This window comes from Semicossyphus pulcher, unplaced genomic scaffold (genome assembly GCF_022749685.1).
Source record: "Semicossyphus pulcher isolate SPU_LCO1_2020_fin unplaced genomic scaffold, fSemPul1.0.p SCAF_1, whole genome shotgun sequence".
NCBI classification, from domain to species: domain Eukaryota; kingdom Metazoa; phylum Chordata; class Actinopteri; order Labriformes; family Labridae; genus Semicossyphus; species Semicossyphus pulcher.
Window position 1 is genome coordinate 8,858,770 of NW_027211603.1, and position 15,338 is coordinate 8,874,107.

Below are 15,338 nucleotides of genomic sequence, written 5' to 3' on the forward strand. Positions count from 1 at the left end.
ACATATCAGAGAGAGAGGTTTGGTAATCCCTCCTTATCTTTCGCTCCTTACAGAGTCTCATCACTGTGGGCTGACAGGTAACGTATCATTATCTGCATGTTCATCCTAAGGGTGAGCATTGTTTAATACAACATTTACACATAAAAAAAACATCTCCCGTAATACATTTTTCAAACTACTTCTGACACATGACCTAAGAAGAATAGTGTCTATGGAGTCTGTTTAGGACTATGTATGAAAGCACACATTATTGAATTGTGTCTATGTGTGTCTAACTAAATGACAACTGTAGTTGCAGAAAACAGCAGCTTCTTGTTTTTCCTAAGCCGCCGAGCGGTGTTGTGGTTGATGAACATGTTATTGTTCATCAGCCACAACAACCTTTAGTCGTTATCTGAAAGATATCAGAGTGAAAATTAAAAGTCTCAATTTTAATTTTTGATGTCAAATGACTTTTAAAAGATCAGATGGCCGTTTCCCTCCCCCGTCGGATATCTGTTTGTTTCTTTATTGTTAGCTTCAGATGTGTTAGACTTAAATTATAAGCTGTTAAAAAACATCCAACGACTGTAGCTCTTCTCTGATCTCCCGCAAAGAGACAACATTTCATCTCCAGCCAAAAGCTTCAATTCATCCAAACTTAGTTATACAACAGGAAGGTGTAGATTTCATCACCTGTTTGATAAGTGACAGTTGTCCCCATTACATATTTGTAACAATTTATCATTTACTAGCTGCATAGTGAAGCCAAAAACAATATCATGAAGAACGGGAAATGTTTGGGTGACAATTATTAGCATGCCAAAACAAAGTGACAAATGTAGTTTAGCTTTAAATACTCATGATTCAAAAGGACGAGCCAATATTTCACATCATTTCTTAAATAATCTAAAGCCTAAAGGGGAGCCTAATAGAGTAAATATAATGTTAACTAACAAAAGTTTGGAGCTGTGAAATTAAAGAAAAGCCTTTTTACAACACACATACTGTACATAGTGCCGCAAAACTATTTCCATTTCATTTAATCTGAGAGGAAAAAAACAAACAAAGTGAAAGCATCTCTGCTGTTTTGATGGATGCGTTGATGTGTAATGAAAGCTCCTGAAACATAAACACAAAAGAACTGAAATGATATATCATCCAGAAACTCATTCAAATTTGTGAAAATGTGACAAAAATCAAGAGAAACAAAAACAGCTATAGAGCAAACAAAAAGACAACAAATCAATCAGAAGCAATATTGCTGGCGGCTGTATACACATCACATCAGGTCTGGTGTCTTCAAAGACTTTCAGAGCGAGCCGTGCAAAAACTCCATTAACTCCTGACAAAGGACGCAAATGAATCCCGACATGTGGTGAAGTGGAATTACAGAGAGCCTCTCTAGTCATGACAAACATGAGGTGATGATTTCACTGTGCGGCAATACAAACACACAAAAGGATGAATGAGATAAACTAAACTTCCACAAATGAAAGCAACTGGCAAGGCACACCCACGCACTTCCTCATAATGAAAAAGGTGAACAAAAAAACACAAAATTGCTTAATTTCTCTTATTAAAAGTGAAAATCATGGATGTGTCAGAAACTAATTCAACTCCAACCGTAACTTCACTGTTTCCAACACATAAACATCACTTAGGAGGGATGCCTGGATATTTTAAAGGCCACCAAAGTATAATTGGCAACTTATTTTAACATTTTCTTCTTTTTTTAAATCATTATTAGTAGACAATCTCTCCCCTCATCTCCCCCCTGTAAATGCACTTACTGTTGCGATACCTCCCCTGTTTAATATAGATCTTAAGCTATTATTCTGAAAGTGCAGCTGGCTTGTGCCAATGTCATTCAGTAACGTTACCAATGTTTTAATATTCTACTTCAGTAACAAACCTCCTTCAAGTGCTGTTGTGAAAAAATGTAAAATGTGGGTGACATACAGCAGATAAAGAAAGTCAACAGAGCCCCTTTAGGGAATGGTGTCATTCTGTGAGACACTGCTACAGTGGACAACTCTTCCAATCTCTCTCTCATCTTTTCCAACTTCTCCCTCAGTCTGCACTAAAATGTTCTCTGTGAAGTGTAGCAGGGGGTTTTGCACAGACAGCTGTGCCAGCGTCTGCAAAAATGACAGCTAAGGCCCGAGGACTTTGGCTGGCTGCGCCTGACGAGCTGGATCCGAGCGCTCTCGCCACACCGCTCTGCTACAGCCTGCAGGTGAACTGTCTGCAGTACCATATGGAGTTAGGGGAAAATTAACACTGAGATGAGGAGAGCTGCGTAACAGTGGAGAGCCTAAACTATAAACTGAGAGGTGTTTCTTATATTTTGTCTACCCTATTTATATCGCTGATTGTAGAGTAAATTGCCATCCATTTGCAAAAATACACTCACAATTAACATGATAATAGAAGCATTAAATGAATGAAGGAGCAGCACTCTAAAATCAGACACGCCCCAGGCTGTCGTCACACACACGTAGACTAACAGATAGATCATTGTGTGACATTTACATCACTGTACAATTTAAGTGCTGTATAAACACACCTTTGCTCCCTTGCACAAAGGTTTGTATATGCTTTTACATAATGGCTCAAGAATGTATGATCATCTCAGAAAATAAGGGAACAGTTACATCACAAATGTAGTTTCACAGATGGCAGTTCACCGAGGAACGAGGTGCTGAAGACATTTGAAGATGTTGACCTATTTTTTAAATATTATGTTCTGAGAGAAATCCAGTCGGTTGTAACTAATATGAACATCCAAAACACTTGTGATCTTGCAGAGGTACTGAGATTTAAAAGTTTGTATGACATCCAACCATCCATGTTTCATAGACTGGACCACTTTTTGCCAGGAAGGCTCGTTGCTGTCCTGAAACCAAACAGTTACTTACACAGTCTGAGGGCATATTATGCAGTGGTTGCATCACACTAATCAACTGCAAGTTTCATCGAACTGATGGAGCAGTCAAACTGTAACTACATAAAAAGTTGTATCTTGTGTCTGTGGGTGACTTGTTAAAGTCAAAATTAAACACCATACTGAAGGTTTTTAATGCATAATTTCCCACACAATCACAGTGTAGTTCTAAGAACAAACTCTTCATTCGATAAAATGCGTGCCTCTACATTTCGTAAAGGAGGACGGCCAGGAGGTAACCTGAGGTAACCAGATTTAGATTGCTCAGCTAGGGATTAGTGAGATAAACCCATCTTAAAAGGGCTAATTAAGACTTGATGGGATTGGGAAGTCACTTCTGTGTTCGGCAATTACATTTGAGCAGGATTTTAACTTAGTGTAATGAGGTTAAAAAAATGAATCCAAACAGAAGATTTCTACCTTTACAGTTGTATATCAATACAACAACAAATCTAGAATGTGATATAGATAATGGGTAATTATATTCTAAGGTTAACAGACATCTTAATCTTATAAAGAGCCGATTTTATTGCTGACGTATAGGAATCATTCAATCAATTAAAATCATTAAAAAATAATTATATATATATATATATATATATAATTTTCTGTAGAGAATAAAGAGAGAAGACATAATCACTTAAATAATATATTAATCCGATTAATTCAAAAGGGCCGTCAGAGAGCTCAGACCATGCAGGCCACAATGCAGTCTTCTATGATATAGGATGCACTGTTTTTTAGACATCAGTTTGATAATAATAACTGTTCACAAAAACACAAACAAAAGAAAGAAAAACCTCAGCGCATGGGTAACTTCTTTTAAAACCTATGAGAACTGTGAAGTGGAGACCGACAGAAATTGAACTGTTAGCCTAAAATACAAATACAATAAAAGTTTAAATAACTCACCTGTGGATACGGGAACATGCCTAACGCCAACTGTGTAAAGAAAAAAGATTCTTCTTGAGACACTTGAAATAACAAAAAAACATTGGAACAGGTTTAGTGAGTACTGGGAATCTTGGTTATGTCTAAAAACCCTTCGACCAACCATTCATAATGCTTATATGTTGCAATCTGAGTAACTTTATATTTTAGGCTGTGCCTCGTATTTTACCAAACCTCCCTTACTGTGTTAGTGTGTGTGTGTGTGTGTGGACAGTAGATCTCCATGACAATATAATGCAGTCAATGATAAAGGAAGAAGAAACGATGGCCTCAGAGGTAAAGCATCGCTCAGACAAATTATTCTTTATAAAAGACACATTTTGTATGTATGCTAGGTTTGACTCCATTTAATATATTGTATACACAGGTATGTACAAATCCATAAAAGCACACCCATTGCCATTGTCTTAATGACCTGGAATTCAATGTTAGACCCAGAAGTAAAATCTTTGCGAAGGCCGCTGAAGCGTGCAGAACTTGAGACTTTCTGTCTTTGAGGTAAGCTTAGTGCCGCCTGCTGATTACACTTCCTCATCAAACAACATCAGCTATTAGTTAATAACCCCCCCACGATTACCACCTGCAGAGAACAAAATAGAGGGATAAAAGAGAAGGATGAGGGGATTGTGGGACGGTTGTATGAGATGTGTGTACGTGTGTTATTTTGGCTGGGGGGTTGGGTGACAGCTCTCCCTGACATTTGGCAATTCACTTGGGGTGGGCATTTTTCATCCTGGTCAAGGGCAGCTGCCCAGCGTATTGGCAGCATTAAGTTATTAAAACGTCAAAACCACCACGGTTTTCCCTTGAACATAAATAGACCAACTAGTTGGCTAAAGATCAATCCAAATAGAGCAGCAGCGCAAAGATGATTCATTTAGCTTAATGTGCACATCAACAGCTACAAATAAAGAGGACAGGACAGGGGGTCCTCTGCTAAAAACTTTATCTTTATCACAATGAGATCATGTCAATAATTCTGACAGGACCCCTTCCCTGTGATATCATCCATTATTGTTATTATTGTAATGATATTAAACATTATTGACAAACAATGGAGAGGCAGAAGCCCAAATCATTTGTTATACTGCAGAGGGAGAGCTGTGGACGGAAACAGATGGAGAATCAATAGCGTCAGTGGGAGGACAAGAGAGCAGGGAGGGTGATACTGAAATTAAAATGTTATTTGTAATCGTAAGGTGTCAGTCAAGGCCTCCCTATTGGAAGAGAGGAACAGAGATGCTGGTACACACGGTCACACAAACATCCATGCACTAACACTGTTCAGTCAATTTCTGCCTTCACATGAAACTTGTTGGCTTGTGGATACAAATAGGGAAGTCACGCACACAATATGCTTGGGGTTCATGTGGTTAAGTTGAAAAAACTGCTACAAGACTGCGACATGGACGCTAAGAGGCACTGGTGAGTGAGGAAACAAAATGCAGGAAATACAAAGGGATAACAACAGAGGCAAAAGATGAAGATGTGGGGAATATTAACTATTTCCTAACACATCTTACACATCTTACTTTCTAGATATTCCAAAGACTAAAGTTACAAAAAAATGAACTTTCATGACCTCCACAAAGCAGTCAAATCTGATACACTTGATCTACACTTAAGAGGTCATGAATACCACACGAGGGGGCGTTCATATGGACAATTTAGCTACAGCCAGTCAAAATTTAATAGAAATCTATTCTATTGAAAGGGACAGTTTGCCGGTTTTCACCCTCAGTCCTATCATGCTGTTATGGGGAGCTAATGCCATTATGGTACAAAAAAAATGCAATTTCACACTGTGCCTTTGGAGGACGCTATCCGCTCCTCCAATGGGCCCTGGAAATCCTCCGTCAGACTACGTAAAACACGTCATCTGGCGGAGGCCAGGGACCTTACTAAACTACACTTCCTCAATCTAGGACGCCCGCCTCCGACGTCATGTCTCGTTCAGAATCGCCAGGTTTGAAATGTAAACTGCAGACCTGAGGATTTTTTAGACGATCCACTGGTATACTCCCATAGTATTTCAAATTCTGTACCGCTCTGAGCCGTCGCCTGCAGCGATCCATGTCCTTGACTGGAAAACAGGAGTATTTCACTCCAGCGTCTCTTTTCCTCTTCCTTACACTCTGGTACAACGCAGGTGAACACCATGATTCTCTTTCTGTTTTGTTTGTAGATATATTTGGTAGAACTCTATGTTTTACCAGACTTTTCACGCAGACTTATACTTTCCCTATGTAACCACGCCCTCGCTGGTCTGTTCCTTTCAGAGGTAGGAATCTAGAATGGACGAAACCACAACTTTCTCCACAGCTTTGGTATCAATTTCCAATATTATTGCTTCTAACGATTACAGAGAACACCAGTTTTGACTGACAGTGGCTTTTTACAGGGGTGAATTTCTTCTTTAATGTGTACGACCGTATGTGTATCAACAAAAACTCTAAGTGGACCATTTTTGTTGGTATTTAGTGTCATCTCCCTACTTCCCACACTTCTCTTTGTGTATGAATATCAGTTGTACAGAGCATTGAAACATTTAGACATTGTCGTACCTCCATAAAAGAGATTCCCACACTCCAGACATCTGCGTGGATACCATACTGTTCTCCGGATATCCTCTCTGGCTGTATGGGACAAAAAAAAACCACATCATAAAAACAAACATTTACAGTCATCTCTTCACTACGACAATTTTAAATCATTTTATGAGCTTAAGAGGCAGAACTTAAGGGTGTACTCACCGCCATGTATGCATTAGTTCCCACATAAGTTTTGGCAATAGAATTCACCAACTGCAAAATACATTAATTAACAGTGGATAAGATTATAATTATGCAGCATATTAAGATTAATTAAGATAAATAAACCGACCATTAACACCCCACCTTAACCCAAATAAATACATGTTAGGAGTCATTACTTGATTGTCCTATATTAGGGGATAAAAAGGGACGGGAGCATTATCTAAATATATTGATATGTCAGGTGGATATTTTGGGATGCGCTCAACCCATCGCACAAGGGATCAGGAGTAAGACAAGGAGACATTAGTGTGTCTGTGTGTGTGTGTGGATACAATGGCACATGCCATCAATGACAGGACTGTGATAATGAGTGTCTCCTCCCTTGTGGCTGTGTTTTTTTGAGTATGCTCTACTGTGTCGGGGGGGGAGGGAGAGTGTGTGTGTGTGTGTGTGTGTGTGTGTGTGTGTCTGTGTCTGTGTGTGTGTGTGTGTGTGTGTGTGTGTGTGTGTGTGTGTGTGTGAAGGAAAGGTAAACAGAAAAATGGAGTTACAAAGACAGAGGACAAGTCAATGTGTGTTAAGGTGTAACACAAACAGGGTGTAAAATTCACCTTGGAGCTTCCTGGGAAGTGGAGGTTAAAAATGAATAACAATTTGCCACAGAAGGGAACGTGTGAGTGTGTGTGTGTGTGTGTGTGTGTGTTGTAAAAGGAGGGACAGAGTCCTCGGGGTTGATGTTTTGGGGAACGTTGAAGGTCTGTCCCTGATGATTACATTACAAACACACACACACACACAGACACACACACAGCCACACAATGACTGGGCCATTGTCTGCCACCCACGCTTTCCCCACATCCACTGAATACATATCAATGAGGCTTTGCTGTTGTGTGTGCGGGTCATAATTATAACAAGTGATTTTTTTTGGAGGCTGCAGAACAATGGAGGTGGGGGGGGGAGTTAATGTGAGAGGAAGACCCTCGGGAGAGCGCTGATGTTTTGAGTTGAAAATGAATGCAGTGATTGACAGGTTGACCATATGCACACAGATCTTTGCAAGCACACACACATGCACAGATTACACAGGGCTGTGATGATGCAGCTATAGACAATTGTTTTTTCTTCTTCTCTCTTCCATACTTTCCCTCTCTCTCTCTCCCGCTCTCTCTCTTTATCATGCTACCACAAACAAATCAGTGTACCTGTGTGCTGACACCAAAGTCACAGAGCTTGACTTGTCCCCGGGTGTTCACCAGCATATTGGAGGGCTTGACGTCTGTGGAGACAAACTGCTTGAAAAACTGCAACATCAGCACTCTGTGTGCTGTCTTTATCAACTCTGCTCTTTTTTTAATAACGCAGAGGCCGTGCACAACCTTACTCACCTCTGTGAAGTATCTTCAGGCTCCACAGATACGTCAGGCCTTTGACTACCTACAGACACAGAAGAGAAAAAAGATTCATTTAGCCAAAAATCACTGCTTAATGTGGCTGAATAATAAATCAACTACGTAATTTTAGATTAGTTAACTGCAGTTGACCCAAACATGCCAATATTAGAACCTTAGGAGTAATAATGCAGATTTTGGTCGTTTGACAAAATTGAGCCTTCACAGATGTTTGCTACTCTGACATGCTTGTTATATCTGGAAAGAGATTTTAAACTGTGCTGATTGTGGACATCTGGTGAAGTTGCTATGAAGGAAAGGGCCTGGAGGACAGAATTCTGGACAATGAAGGTCTGCGATGAACACTGTAAGCATTAGATTTCAACAACTTTTTGGGAATTCATTATTTAAAGCTGCCCAGGCCTAGAGGGTGTCCATTTAGGTGACCCTACCATCTCTCTAAATTTATTTATGCATGAAGTTGTTTCTATAATGTTTCCACCTCAGTGTGTGGGCCTCCAATTTTCAGACAATTATATTTTCCAATATTTATCTTCTAAGTGCAGGTGTTCCTGGTCGCTCAACCCAGGTCTGGGGACAACCTGTCCCTAGTAGAGCTTTATCTCAATGTCTCAATGTCACGGAAAATTATCCTAAAATTGACTGCAGACTTTGTACCAGAGATTGGTGATGGCGAAGGGTGAGTCGCGATGCACATTTAGGGCCTGTGTCCACTAACTGTGTCCACTTTTTCTACTGGCAGCACCTATTTTCTATACAAAACCAATTCAGTTGAATGTAGTTCAACCAATCAAAACCAAGAAGGGGCGGGACTTCTTCAAATTAGAGGAGGAGTAAACTAATAATTTCATTTTACGAGGGTACAATTTCCAGGTCTATTGTTGCTGCTAATGCCAGGACACGATTCCTTTCCATTGTTTTTACGTTTTCTTTGTAAAATGTTCTTAAATAAAAGCAAATATTAAACGTACAGAGCAATTTAAAACCGACCTAATGGTCACCACCAAGGGAAGTGGAAGTGTTGCGTGACAATTTTCTTAACCTAGCAACAGTAAGCGCTGGTGAGAAGCGCTCTAAAATTGAGGTTGTGGGTGCTGCCAGCACAAAAAAAGCTAGCATTAGTGGACACAGGCCCTTAAAGTGCTTAATTTGCCAGTCAATCATTGCTCCAGTCCTCAGGTATTGTCACAAACTTTGGATAGTCAGTCACCTAAATAATAAGACTGAAGACAAACAAGCAAGATCACTGAAAGAAAGCAAAGTTTGTTAGCAAGGATGCCTCCTTGCTGCCTCTTCCTTGGAGCTGTTACATGAACAACCGACTGGTAGGAGACTGGTAGACTGAAGATTGTAGTCACTTGTTTTTGCTCCTTTGTGACTCTGTCTGTGTGGCTCGATTAAAGCACCAGCCAAATAATCATTACATTTGTTGCTTAAGTATTACTTATTTTCCAATGTTTATTCCTCTTTGCTGTGATGTTTTCATTTATGTGATGTGAAAGCTGATTGTAGCCTCTGGGCTCCTGTCATCCATCACTATAGCAGACAACCTCTGAGATAAATTAAAGACGCACAAAAGCTCTCTGAAGTCCTGCTGCCTCAAAGGTGGTGGCGCGAGTGTAACAACTGCAGTGAGCAGCTTCGCTCACACCCTCTTGGGTGCTTTTCCTTCTGTGATAATTAACAACTGTGACAGTGGAAAGGAGGGAAAGCTGTGAATTAGAATTAACACTGACTAAGAAGCTGTCATTGTTTGATTATGGACAAAGCTAAAGGGGGGAGAGTGAAGGGAGGTGAAGACAGGCGAAGGGTAATGAGTGTGGAAAATAGATGCATTTATCAACATCAAGGCCATTTCTATCACAATGCTCGTATTATGTGAGAGCAGATGAGGGGAAAAAAACAGGGCAAAACAACACTGACTTTGTCCATCACTTTACCAAACAGAAGCTAATTGAAAAATTCACACCTGTGGTTGTAATTTATTTCATTAACCAAATGAATGACATCTTTAGACCTGCTCTGTATTTAACAAACAAAAAACAGGTCACTCAAGTGACTTCCAGGAACACAAGGACAATCCTTTCAAACTTAAATAAATGTTTCTCAAAACACCAGAACACCTCTTGATTGAAATGCTCTTCCGTCTTTAATCAAACCAATAACAGGGATATTTTGAGTACGTTGTGAAGACTTACAGATACTGCAATCCTCCCCAGCACGTGCTCTGGAATCCTTTTGTACACGTCTAGAGAACCGCCTGCAAAAGACATATCAAGTCAGAACGTGATCTAGCATGAAACATTTACTAATGGTCCTATGGCCTTTTTGGCAGACCCAAAGTCTATTAAACAGTAATAGTAATAGCTAATTTTTACACTTTTGTACCATTATTATTGGCATTGTAACCATAAGTATGTATTATCTGTTGTTGTTGTTGTTGTTGATCATGTAACAAGGACATATGTGTTGTTGTAACAAGGACATATGTGTTGTTGTTGCTCTGTTTGCCTGTCTCTATCCTGCATCTCCCTCTATCCCACTTTTCGGCCCTTCCAGTCGAGGCAGATGGCTGTTCAACACAAGTCTGTTTCTGCCTGTTGAAAGGAAGTTTTTCCTTGCCATTGTGCCGAATGTTGCTAAGTGCTGCTCATGGTGATTCATGTTGGGTCTCTCTCTAAATAACATAACAAAGAGTTGGTCTAGGCCTGCTCTTTTTGTAAAGTGTCTTGAGATAACTTTGGTTATGATTTGGCGCTATACAAATAAAAATTTGATTGATTGATTGAGAGACAATTATATTCCCACATTCCCTTATTGTTATAATTCTACTTCCTGACACTTGAATTGTTTACAATAATTTGTCAAATCAATAAAACAAGATGACAAAATAATTGATGTTATCAAGCTGCCATCAAGCGACAATAATCAAGTCAACTTGCAATGACTGGTCACAGAAAAGTTCCATGAAGTAAAGAGCGCTGAGAGGTTTGACAGACTTGCTGACAAGCGAGCAAATGTGTGAAACAGGGGATTCACTGCATTAACACACACTTGGACAAACACACACACCTAAAAAACATAGACAGTCCCTCATCTCACACCAAACTAGACACACATGCAAACACACCTACAAATGCACTTAAGTCAAGATTTATCACACCCTTGTAGCTTTTAGCACACAAGGCATGCTAAGCAGCTCACAGCAGTAAGACGTTCTCTTGATCTGCAGAAGTGTAAATGGATACACAGCAGACAGAGAGAGGACAGCTCCCCAAAGCCTCTTCCACACAGCTGTGGCTACTAAAGACAAAACACATCATCTACTGGCTTTAGCCATGGAGACACTCACCGTCCATATATTCTGTGCATATGGATATCCGGTTCTCTACAAAGAAGGCACTGAAGAAAGTGATGATGTAGGGTGAATCGCACTGAAATCAAGATGAGACATGATCAGTAGATAGCACTACAAAATTGATGCTTGATTTAAAACAATGAGTTCATTTTTTAGCCTCATGTTGAAGTAAGTGTAGGACAGAATTTCTTTTTTTTCACATTCTGACACTGACAGCTAAATATGAAAGAAGTGTGCTGAAAAATGTCTGCGTCATCGCAGGACAGTAATGCACTGTATGAGAGAAAGTGCACATCACATTCATGTGGTGGCAGCACACATTTCTTATCATTTCTCCAGTTGTATACTACCGAAATCGAACTTACTCATAACATTTTTTTTTAAAGTTTAAAACAAAAAGTGCCTACGTGATCAGGAATTAACTGATGGTCAGTGATTGAAAGTATTTGTGGAAAATAAACTTTTATTTATGAATTATTTACAAACGCACTTCACAGTAGGGCTGCACGATTAATCGCGAAAAATTAAAATCGCGATTCAAACTTCTACGCAATCTCATTTCTAAATGAGAGCGATTCTGCCGCATTTTCAGTCGGGACATCAGCTGCATCAAAACAAGCGCTCCCCCTTTCTCCCTCAACAAATGACAACGCGGCGGTACACCACTTGATGCAGAGCGGCAGTAACTGGCAAAAAGGAAAACAATCCCATGTGAGAGCGAGTTGGAGACACCAGCGAATGACAGTGTAAGAAAAGTTGAGTTTGGAAACTTTACATTGCCTTACTGTCCTTACTAAGGGCAAGTACAACAACAAAATTAATCCAGAAGGAAACCCCACTCATGGTGGTGAGAACGCGATGAGAAATAAGATATGTTTTTTGGCTAGTAGAAAGATGTGGCTCGGTACATTCCTTCTTGTTTTGTTGTGTTTAGGATACTTTTATTGGCCCTGATTCCCTTCCTGGCAGAGGCGAGCCAGGGCTCCATTGTTTACAGCAGGGATCAGCTGATGGGACTCCGACATAGCAGCGTGGCCAGCGGTAGACCTGTAATCCCTGAGGAGCTAAGGAGGAAATACCGAGGCTGCAGAGCCGGTAGGCGATGGCTACAGAAGAGGAGAAACCGACCGTACCTTCCCTCTATCATTATGGGAAACGTAAGATCACTGGTTAATAAGATGAGCTAACATCACCCTGCACCACCTTCATCGTGATCTGTGGGGATTTTAACGATGTTACCCTGACAACAACCCTGCCCTTTTATCACGTGCAACTTCTCCAATACAGCTATAATACAACTTCTAATATCATGTACAATAACACTTTCAATATCAGGTTATATTATGTTCATTATCATGTGCAATATCTTCCTTAATAGCAGAGGCTTTATTTATAAGTGCTTTATTATGTGCAATACTGCCCTTTATATATCACTATGTGCAAATTACTTACCTTTCACTATCCTGTACAATATAACTCTTTTATCACCACGCACTATTACGTATTTATCTAATATAAGGTTTTCATTACTTCTTATTTTCACTGCAAGTACAACTGTCAATGTAACTGCCACCATTACTTTTTACTAGGCTTTATTTTGTAAATATCTTATTGTACTATTGTTATTTTCTTAGGCACCGTCTCTCTGCATTTAACCTCTATACACTTCATATTGTTTGTTTGACTTATATTTTAGTTATTTTGTATTTCTCGTGTTTGTACTGTAACCTTGGAGCAACCTGGCACAAGAATTTCCTTCAGGATTAATAAAGTTTTATTCTATTCTATTGTTTTCATGTTCAGTTTCAGATTCTTGAAGCGTTTCAGTTAAGCACTTAAAACAGGAGCAGTCCTGTTCTGTTGTCTAAAGTTAAAGTCCTATATCAGACACCTTTATATTTTTTGTTGCATTCCTTTCTGTATCAGGAAAATGAGTGCAATAAACATTTCTATTGAGTAAAAAAATCGTGAGAGAATCGTGATCTCAATTCTAAGTAAGAAAATCCTGATTCTCATTTTTGTCCAGAATCGTGCAGCCCTACTTCATGGAAAGAACGCTAGCTTAGGAAAATAAGACCATGAAGCAACACATGAATATACTGAGCCCAGGTTAGTTTATGTTCCCTTTGGCAACACTATTAATTTCTTCATCTTCAGTTTAATAAGACGCTCGTGCTCAGTTTAAGTGAGTTTCCATGCTCACATTTTGGCCTGTGCATTCAAGGCACAACAGAGAACCCTCCTCTTACTCATGGAAAAAAGTCACAGACGGTGATCAGTAAACTCACATGGCTAGTCTGTGTTTATGTTACACGTGCATCCATGTATCACTGATCTCACCTCCGCTTACAGTGTAAGACCAGAGGCGATAAATGACACTTCTTTAGTTAGACTTGTGGTTTATTTACAATGAGGATCCGGTAGTACAGCAGCAGTCAGTGAAGACGAGATGAAAGCTTTGATAAGAGGAACAGATGTAATCAATCAAAACTCACCTTGTAGAGAATTTCTAATTCTGACATGATCTGCTTCTGTAATTCCACTGTGATATCCAGGGGAATGACCTGTGATAGAACATATTGAATTGAATAAACAAAACACTTACAAGTACTTTGGATTTTCTGATGGATTGGACTAGAGTTCTTACCTTGACAGCTAAAACCTTCTTGCCAAGAAGATGGTATGCTCTAAAGAGACAAAACAGAGAATAATATGAAATAAGTGGAGAAAGCAGTTTTGATATTATGTTTACTCTCATTTAAAAGGCATCCTGAACTCTAGTGTATTGGTTTTCAAATTGTTTCTTTTTTTTATATTGACCAATCACGTATCAGCAGGCTGCAGTGTATGCAGGGAAAACAGTCAATGTGGAGAGCAAAAGCAGGCGGAACATTGTGCGCCGTAATGCCACCCCAGCTCCCAACAGCATCACCTGACAACGATTTTGCTTCTTATTAATCTCTTAAACAGACATCTGCAGCAAGTTCAGCTGACAGTCCGAAGTTGTTTTCTTCTCCTCTTGAGGACAGACCTGACAAAGCTTCAATTTAATCTTCTGCATCATGATGCTGAAGTTTCAGCAAAGGTAAGACCCGTAATTACATGGAAATCACAGGAAAAATTTCTTTTTCTGTAAACAATGCAGCACGCGGAAAAGGAAGACGTTTATCACTAACCGCCGGCTACACGCCCGGTATGTTCACCATTGTCCCCAGAGGCTATATAGTCGTCAGACTGTAGCCAATGGGATCCCAGTTCGCACTCAAGGTGACAGAAGTAATGTCAGTGTCCTGATGTGCTTAATAAAACTAATAGGCTGTTTTTCAAAGCAAAAACTAAATGTCATACACTAATAAAGTTCTTAACTTGCTGAAGCTCAACTGATAGGTAAGGATACTTAAAAAAAATAAAAATAAAAACTCCCGGGCCTCTGAGTTCTGAGCACAACAAAATGCCTCTGTTGATTCTTTAAAAAGGTCAGAGGTCACCACCCAAAACCAGATCCAGTCATCCCTATCGCTGGTTGTTCCAGACAGAGTTTTGAGTTGCACGTAAAGCAGCAGCCACAGACCGTCTCTGTAATGATTTAATTATCAAACTCCTTAATGCCAAACATCGGCTTTAGTTACAGCCCCTTGAAGGTTAGTTTACGGCACCGGTGACACTACCTCTAGACCTCTCAACACACAATCCTCAAGGACAAACTCTGTCCAACAGCTGTCAGGTGAGTAGGATGAGGTGGGGGCAGAGTACGTCACACAGGCCGGTTAGCTTACAAGCAGGCTTAGTGAATGCGATACCTGGCTGCTCACCTGTCAGCAGGTCTACCAGAGAGAATGTGTATGGTGCAAGGTGTGATTAATGTGTCTTAGATTGGAGTATCACATTGCTCTTCGGCCAGACACCTCAAAACTGGCCAAGGCCTTTAATTAAAG

At 39.9% G+C, this 15,338-nt stretch overlaps 1 protein-coding gene across 1 annotated transcript in view; it reads right to left on the reverse strand.

Moving 5' to 3' along the window:
• Positions 1–15,338, reverse strand: part of map2k5 (mitogen-activated protein kinase kinase 5) — a 57,891-nt gene that overhangs the window by 23,466 nt on the left and 19,087 nt on the right. Inside the window, exons 9-17 of the mRNA XM_069657240.1 lie at positions 14,051–14,090; positions 13,899–13,967; positions 11,398–11,479; positions 10,244–10,305; positions 8,022–8,070; positions 7,839–7,912; positions 6,631–6,681; positions 6,442–6,513; positions 3,839–3,868 (exon numbers count right to left, since the gene is read on the reverse strand). Coding sequence (XP_069513341.1) covers positions 3,839–3,868; positions 6,442–6,513; positions 6,631–6,681; positions 7,839–7,912; positions 8,022–8,070; positions 10,244–10,305; positions 11,398–11,479; positions 13,899–13,967; positions 14,051–14,090 — 529 coding nt within the window. The remainder of the gene's footprint in view (positions 1–3,838; positions 3,869–6,441; positions 6,514–6,630; positions 6,682–7,838; positions 7,913–8,021; positions 8,071–10,243; positions 10,306–11,397; positions 11,480–13,898; positions 13,968–14,050; positions 14,091–15,338) is intronic.